At 29.9% G+C, this 9,282-nt stretch overlaps 1 protein-coding gene across 1 annotated transcript; it reads left to right on the forward strand.

Annotated features, from left to right (window-relative positions):
• Positions 1–302: 302 nt before the first annotated feature.
• On the forward strand, positions 303–8,587 carry LOC120177817 (60S ribosomal protein L35a-1-like). Its single transcript, XM_039183828.1, has 3 exons — positions 303–422; positions 8,276–8,464; positions 8,546–8,587. Exons 1-3 carry the CDS (start codon positions 303–305, stop codon positions 8,585–8,587), a joined length of 351 nt encoding a protein of 116 aa, XP_039039759.1.
• Positions 8,588–9,282: the final 695 nt, after the last annotated feature.

Genomic DNA, 9,282 nt, shown 5'->3' on the forward strand with positions numbered 1-9,282 from the left:
GGTTTTGGGTGTTTTTTTGGGGGGGGGGAATTTTTTGCTTTGAAAAGTCAAAGATGAAGCATTTATGGTAGTGTGGCTTTTTAGGTGATGACATCACTAATTCTTGTGAAAAAAAAATACAAACTAATATCCACCCTTGATTAGCCTTCATCTAAGGGTCACTATTCAATCCATGTGAAAGAAACACAAATTCATGTGAGTCCTTGGATGAGAAGCTAGATCCAATGGCTCCCATTAAGCCACATCATCATCCAAGTGAAAAACAATAACTAATCTTAACCATTGGATCAAGATTGGATCCAATGGCTAAGATTTCATCATCCAAAGGAGGTGCACTCCCCACCGACGCGTCCCAACCGACTGGAGACCTCGTCGACGCGTCGCAGCCGCACCACTGTCGCTCTGCCTTCTTCGCCGGTCATGTTTCGAGAATGCAAAAAAAAAATTATAGCTCAACTATATAGTTTATATATATATATATATATATATTATATATATATATATATATATATATATTATATATATATATATATCAATGTATAGTATATAGTTTACATATGAACTATAGTTAAACTATAGTTTTATATATAGTTCATATGTAAACTATATAGTATAGATAGTTTATATATTTAGTATATACTATATAAATAGTTTGTTAATTAATGTATTCAACTATATAGTATTCATACATATAATATATACTTTGAATTTATATAGTATAAATTATATTATATGGTATATAAATATCAACTATAGTACAGATATAAATATCAACTATAGTATATAGTTTATATATAGTATATACTATATAAATAGTTTATATAATTCATTAATAAACTATATATAGTTCATATGTAAACTATATAGTATATACTATATAAATAGTTTTTAATTAATGTATTCAACTATATAGTATTTATATATATGGTAAATACTTTGAATTTATATAGTATAAATTATATATATTATATATTAATATATATATATATATATATATTATAATTGTTTTAATTTTTTTCTTACCTATTGCAATGAATGCAATTTACTCTATTTTTTAAATTTGCTTCACATTTTACAATTATTTTGATTTCATTCTTTTGTGTTATTTACTTTTTAAATTTTAATTTTTCATTTTCATATTTATTCAATTTAGTCATTAAATTTATAGTTGCATATGAATTTGGCTCTTCTTATTTCTTATTTATATTTTTGTAATTAGCCCATAACTTTTAAAATGAGTATAATTTAGTCCTTCTCTATATTAATTTTAACCTCACATTTTAAAATTATTCCGATTTGGTCCCTCATCAATGTGTGTTTTTAATTTATTTATATATTTATTTGTAATTTCATATTTGTTCAATTTAGTCCTTAATTTTATATTTTCATAAAATTGATCCATGATTATTTATATTCTTAGCAATTTACTCTAAATCATATACAATTACCAAATTGCAATTCAACGTTCGTGAAAGATGAAGATAATTAATCCAAAAAAAATTGACCAAATTTGAACTCAATCCATATCTGATAAAGATTCGACCTGAATTTTATCTGCCAATGATGTGACCCGATCTGAACGAGATCCACCCAAAGTCTATCAGAACCTGAATTAACTGCTCCTAACCTGAATTGACATCAATCCGAACTGAAAGTAACCCGACCTGAACCTGAACTAAACCTGGTGTCAAATCAACTTAAAAATGACACGACCTGATTTGACCTAAACCTAACATAATCCAAGAAGAATCATCAAATTCACCGGACTTGAACTATATCCGATTTTACCCGACCTGAAAGGATCTTACTGAAACCTGAACGATTACCCGATTTTACATCCCTACCCTCACTTGCCACTTTCTCCCTCATTATCTCATCTATAATGTTATGCAAGGACTTATTAGCCTTTAGTGTTTTATGACATTAAAGTAATTAATATTCACATCTACCCACTTGGGTATGTTATTACTAGCATAACACTCAATTTAGGGTTAGTTAATCAACAACAACCATTTAATCACTCTAATTACACTTCCTATCGGTCTACCCTTGAACTAGAGGAACAACTTGTACATCAATGATTTATAGTGTTCACGTGGTATAAGGCTCCTCTATCACACTATTTGCATGGTTCATCATCGCGTTACAAGCACATCCCTCGTAACGATCCTTCGTTCACTATTATTCATTATTCATCCGTTTAAGGGTAATTTTAAAGTTTCTTACCCACTAAGGGTATTTTAGTCATTTACTACTCTCAATCTTATTTCTAGTCCTTTAACAATCTTTAATATTGATCTCAAGTCTCTAGCATTGATACTAACTTTCGGTATGGATATCACATTTTTTATTGGGATATCAATTCATTCGGCATGGATACCAACATTTCGATATCGATACCAAGGATCTAATACCGATATCAAGCCTCCAATATTGATTTTGTTACCTTCAATATCAATACTAAGGGACTGGTATCAATATTAATTCATCCGATATCGATTCTATAGCATAGAAAACCCAATTTTCACCCAAAATATGAACACCATCAATGTTATAATCATCCCAAAAAAACATATTAATTACATCAAGAAAATCTCATCTCAAGAAAATTAGCTCATTAATCAACTATGAAAATTACTTTTATTTTATAAAATCATTTTTAAGGCATTGATCATTCAATATCATTATCAAATTGGATATTTAATTGTAAAAGCATAAAAAAAACCAAGATTAAGAAGTTACCTTGCTGGAAATAGTAAAAGAAAGAAGATGGGAAGATGAAGGAAATGAAGAATAATAACAAGCGATATAAACACCAATGGAGAAGAGAATTGATGACAATGGTAAGGAAATAAAGAAAATAAAATTTAGGAATGAAGTCAAGAAAGAATGAGCAAAAATCTACAAGAAATTGGAACCCAATGAAGAAGGGTGAATTTGCCTATGGGAGGTTTTAGGAGAAAATTGAGAAAGTTACAATTGTATTTATATGAAGAAAATGAGAGGAAACGAAAAGGAAGTTACAAGTGAAAAATGAGAAGGAATTACGAGAATAAATCTAGCTAAGGTTGATATTACATCATCTTAACTTGTTAAATTTCTAGTTGTATTTATTGTTACTTTATTTGTTCACTTTTAGTCATATACTCTAGGATTCTACGACCCTAAAACCCTAAAACCTAGACATCTAAATCGATTGGGTAAATTACCCTTTGTTATCGATGATTCCGATATTGTGCCAGCAATATCGATACTGACCCTTGGGTATCGATACCTACCCTGTGTATCGATACCAAAAATAGCTTTGATGTTTCAAAAAATACCTCAATATCGATACTCTACTCCTGGTATCGATACTCCCTCGTGTACCATTACCAAAAATAACTACTGGAACCGATTGAGTGTGCACGGTATCGATACCACCTTGCGAGTATCGAGACCAAACTAGCAGTATCTATACTCCATGAATGAGTATCGATATTCCCTTCCCAAAACTCCCTTATTTCACACTTGGTGAAGGACATTATCGATACTCTTTTTCTATTACCGATACTCGTATCTAGAAGTGCCATGTTTTGGGCACAAAATTGTGGCCTAATTTTATCCATTTGACTTACCAAAGCTAATAAACATTATTTAAGTTTTATTTAATGTTTTAGGGGTTAAAAGGAGTCACCTTTCATGCTAGTAAACATCAAACGTGGAATTTACCATGAACTACTCATGTATGCTTTATGAACTTAACAAACCATTTATGCACATTTAGTGAACTACATGTGGTATGGACAAGTTAGAAACATGTTACCTTGGTTCTAGGCTACTGAAAATGTCCTTAAATCACCCAAGGACTAACCTCCTCTTGTCCCTTTCCTTTAACCTTTCTTATTTCTCTTAATGAGAATGAGTCGTTAACTCATTTTGGAACTTAGAATAATGTTAGGAACAATTTCTACAACTGAATTCTCTAAAAAAATGAACTTGAATCCTAAAGTTCCATAAACCCCTATTAATCCCATTTTGACTAACACCACTAAATCTTGCAAATGAGGGATTGAATTGAAGTTTAGAGGGAGTATATTAATGTTCTTACCTTGAAAGCTTCAGAGGGTGCTTGAAATTCTTAACGTTTCAAATTTGTTTTACTCTTGGAGGAAGAATAAATATGAAGTGATGGAGAGAATGAGACAAAGGTAGGATGAAAAAGAGAAAAAGAACTTCATATGTGATATCATTATAATTAATGAGATTTTCAGCTTTGTTTTGAAAAAATATGTTATTTACTCAATTAGTCACTCCTCTTTTGGCATATTAATGTTATTTACTCCTGACTTACTTCAATTTTTTCCAAGGGTATAAGGTGGGATAGATCGGATTGGTATCTCCTAAGCATGGACACGTGAAACACATTGTGGATATGTTCTAGTTTTGAAGGTAAGGCCAAATGATAAGCCAATGTTCCAACTCTCTCCAATACTTCGTAGGGTCATATGAAACATGGAGTCAACTTTCCCTTACACCCTAAACAAAACACCTTTTTCTATGGGGAAACCTTAAGGAACACTTTATCCCCCTCTACAAACTCTATATCCTTACACTTCAAGTCAGTATACGATTTATGTATATTCAAAGCCTCCTTCTACCGACTTTGAATCAATTGAACCTTCTTCTATGTTTTCTAAATCAAGTTAGGACCTACGATTTTACCTTCACTGAACTTTGTCTGACACAATGGAGTCATACACTTACGCCCATACAATCCTTCATATAAAGCCATCTGGATGCTATCCTGATAATTGTTGTTGTATCTGAAATCTACCAATGGCAAGCGATCTTCCCAACTACCCTCAAGGTCTTTGACGTGCACCTAAGCATGTCTTCTAAGATATGAATATCGTGTTCATATTGTTCGTCCTTTTGAGGATGAAAGGCAATGCTTTCCAGAATAAAAAGGTAAAACAAAAATCTTTGTTGGATATGATTGAGGTAGGAACTCCATACAACCTCACTATCTAACGAATGTAAAATTGCGACAATCTCTTTAATGTATAATCAATCTGAAATATGAGTAAATGAGTTGTTTTGATCAATTTGTCCACAACAACCCATACAACATCATACTTCAATCTAGTCATTGGTAAATTGTCACGAAGTTCATAGTTACTCTCTCATATTTCCACTGTGGTATCTAAATCGACTGGAGTAATCCTAAGGGGACCTGGTGTTCTATCTTGAATTGTTGGCACACTAAGCATTTAACAACAACCTCGGATACTTCCTTTTTCATGCCTGCCACTAGTGCAATGGCTGGAGCTCCTTATACATTTTGTTGTTACCCAAATGGGATGCAAGAGGGCTATAATGTGCTTCACCACTGCAAGAAATTTCTACTATTGTGACAAATTTAATTTTGTCAAAATTAATTTTGTCACTATTAGTAGCTTTTTGGTGACAAAATAAATAATCGTCACATTAGATTAAAAAAATATATACAATTATGACAAAAGCTAAAATCGTCATAATAATTTGTCACAATTAGCAAACTTGTGTAATATATAGTGACAAAATAAATTTATTGTGAATTTTGTCACAATTGTTTCCCTTCATTTTTTTGGTGCCAAATTAAAGGCATATAATGAAAAATTTTGTAACTAAAATTTTAGTAACAATGATAGAAAAAGTTGTCACAACAAATAATGAGATTTAGATTTATTGTGACAAATTTTGTTTGTGATTATATATTTTAATTATAGTGACAAAATGTATAGTCACAAATGATTATCTCCAATTTATGGTACAAAAACAAAATCATATAGTGACATAATTTATAACTATAAGCTATAATTATTGTTATAAAAAAGTTGTCACAATAAATAATGAGATTCATGTTTTTAGTAAAACATTGTGTTTGTTGTTATATATTTTAATTATAGTGACAAAATATATTTTCACAAAGATTTCCCTCCATATTTTTCTGCGCCAAAATAGTCCTATAGTGACAAATTTTGTAACTATAGGTGTTAATAATTATTACAAAAAACATTATCACAAAAAATAAATATATTCATGTTTTTGTGACAAATTATATTTGTAGTTATAAATTTTAACTATAGTGATAGCATATATTGTCATAACTATTTTTCTCCACTTTTTTGTTTCAAAAGTTATATTGACAATTTTTATAATTATAATTTATGGTTATTGTTATAGAAAAAAATATCACATCAAATAATAAAATTTAAGTTTTTTTGTAATTAATTATTTTTTTACTTATATATTTTAATCATTATGAAAATTATATTATAAAAATAATTTCTCCATAATTTTAGTGCCAAAAATTTTATATAGTAACAAAATATATTGTCATAAAGATTTTTCTCAATATTGTTTTGCGCCAAAAAATCATATAGTAACAATTTTTGTAACTATAAGTGTTTATAATTATTAATAAAAACATTTTAACAAAAATAATGGTATTCATATTTTTGTGTCAAATTATACTTTTTGTTATAAATTTTAATTACAGTGATAACATATATTGTGATAAATACTTTTCTCCACTTTTTTTGTTTCAAAAAATTATATTGATAGTGGAATTAAATGTTAATATCATAATTTATTACATTTTTATCTATTTTATGATAATTTTGATATAATTATTAATATTTAATTTTTTAATTTAAATCAAATATTACATAATTAATTTTCTTCATTTATCTTAATTTGATGGACTTGAATTCATGCAATCGAAAAACCTAAACATAACCCAACAAGAAAGCCCTCTTAGCATTAAAAAAAACCTAGTCACAAATCAATATATTTTGAATAACTGATGATTCTGTCAGTTAATGAACTTTTCAAATAGTGATTCTAACTTCCGACATTCTATCGGTAAACTGAAGATTCGTATCTCTCTACCCGATAAGATTATCCAGTATCTCTAAATAATATCTGTAAACTCTGGTGTGTTCCCTAATCATATAAATATTTTATCTGATTTCCGACTTGAATTCTGTTATGATACATGACCTGAATTCTGTTCTGATTTCTGATATGGATTCTGTTCTTATATCTGTTCTGAATTCTGTTTTGATTTCTGATATCTCCATTTAATGACGGAAAAATGTTTTAATTTGGGGGTATTGTTGAAGGAAGTATTTCCGCAGGTTTCTCGGCTTTGTGCTCAAGGCCTTACAGGTTGTGTGGGTTTGGTGTATGGTTCTGGGGAACCTACACAAATAGATTGTGAAAGGATGGGTATATATATATATATATATATATATATATATATATATATGTGTGTGTGTGTGTTTTAAAAGATCTGTATCTTTTTACTGGTTTTACGGGAACACACTAGATAGTCTATCATGATTTCCTGAACCTAGACATCCGAAATACTATCTGTTACTACCTGAAATATCAGTAGGATCTCCGCTCAGTAGATCAGGGGCGGACCCAGGACAAAAATTCAGGGGTTGTACAAAAAAATTCTTATAAATTTTTTTAGGGGTTGCACAATATTAAAGGTGACACTTGTATTAATTAAAAAAAATTAGAAAAAATTAACACTAAATAGACAATTTTGTTGTATAAAATTTTTTTTCTATAAGAATTTATCTGAAATATAGGGATTCTACCTAAAAATCACAAAATATATATATAAAAATACTAAAATAATATCATTTGATCAATGTTCCTCACAATTTGAGGGGTTGCCCGGGCTACCCCTGGCAACCCCCTGAGTCCGCCCCTGCAGTAGATGTTCGAAACCAATAAGGAAATATATGTTTATTTGTATCTGCACGTTCTTCAGCATCATCTGGTAGTTCTGTATTACTGAGCTTTCCAAAGCTCACTATGTTACTCATCTTTTCAGGCTAAAAGAATTGTACCAGTGCAGCTATCGACTTCAGTAAGTGAGTTCTTCCGGTGTTGTTTGCAGAGTACGGTACATGTGATTAGGGGGCATGTAATTGTATTTTATTTTATATACGAGTCTGAAAATCTGTTTTATTTCTGCATACCGATAAATTATTTTATAAGTTACATGTTTTAATAAAAGTTTTAAATTTTCCGCTATTTTTACAGTGGGTTGCTCCGGCGGCCCTAATGTGACACTCTAGATCGGATCGGGTTACCCGCATCGGTATGAGGGGGTTACAAAATCAATTGCAATGCCCTTTCATTTTTCTTTAAGTGATTCCCAATCTTTTGCTACTTTTATTACAATACTCGGCTAACCAGGCTGAAATGGTTGTATGCTTAAGTACCTCTGAAGGATAATGTTAGTAACACCAAGGATGAAGTGGCTTGGTACGCCGGCAAGCGAATGGCTTATATTTACAAGGCCAAGGTGAAGAAGAATGGCTCGCACTATCGCTACATTTGGGGCAAGGTAGCCAGACCTCATGGTAACAGTGGTGTTGTTCGTGCTAAGTTCAAGTCCAACCTTCCCCCAAAATCCATGGTAAGTGTGTTATAATGTTATTCATTGGGTGTATGTACATTTTGCTTTTAACATTACGTGTATCTTTTGGTTCCTTTGCAGGGTGATAGAGTCAGAGTCTTCATGTATTCCAGCAACATTTGAAGATTAGTTGCTTGCTGCAAATTTGATTCATGATGGTTTCAGGTTGCCTGTGAACTATGTTTGCTGTTTATAAGTTATAACAATTGCATCAATTATGATTCATTATAAAACCGTATAAACCTTTAGCTTAGTTCATTTAATGGTATATCACTTGTATGTCTCGTTATAGTGATTTTAAGCTTTCATTTAATGGTATCTTGCTTGTGAGAACATTACGATAATTAATTGTAACAAATTTATTTAGTTACAATAATATAGTAAATTTAGTCAAAATAAAAATTTATGTCAAATTTATTTTGTCACAATATTTTGTCAAAATAAAATATTCTGACAAATTTATTTAATCAAAATAATAATTTATAATAAACATTAATTTCTCATCATAAAAAATTGTGACAAGTAATATTTTTTCACAATAACAAATTGCAACAAAATGATTTAGTCACAATAACACGTTAAAATTAGTCAAAGTAAACAGTTATGTCAAATTTATTTCGTCCTAATATTTTGTCAAAATAAAAATAGTGATAAATTTATTTAATCAAAATAACAATTTATAACAAATATTAATTTCTCATTATAAAAAATGTGACAAATAATATTCTATCACAATAAAAAATTGTAACAAAATTATTTAGTCACAGTCAAAAAGTTATAAAAAATATTTAGTTTCAAAATAAATGTAGTGAGAAAAT

Source organism: Hibiscus syriacus, unplaced genomic scaffold (assembly GCF_006381635.1).
Source record: "Hibiscus syriacus cultivar Baekdansim isolate YM2019G1 unplaced genomic scaffold, ASM638163v2 tig00112319_pilon, whole genome shotgun sequence".
NCBI classification, from domain to species: Eukaryota; Viridiplantae; Streptophyta; class Magnoliopsida; order Malvales; family Malvaceae; genus Hibiscus; species Hibiscus syriacus.

Bases quoted from the DNA above. Each gene is read 5' to 3' on its own strand.
- LOC120177817 (XM_039183828.1), top strand. From the start codon at position 303: ATGGCTAAGATTTCATCATCCAAAGGAGGTGCACTCCCCACCGACGCG. The intron at 423-8,275 runs GTTTCGAGAATG...GTACCTCTGAAG, and splicing joins CTGCCTTCTTCGCCGGTCAT to GATAATGTTAGTAACACCAA. The intron at 8,465-8,545 runs GTAAGTGTGTTA...GTTCCTTTGCAG, and splicing joins ACCTTCCCCCAAAATCCATG to GGTGATAGAGTCAGAGTCTT.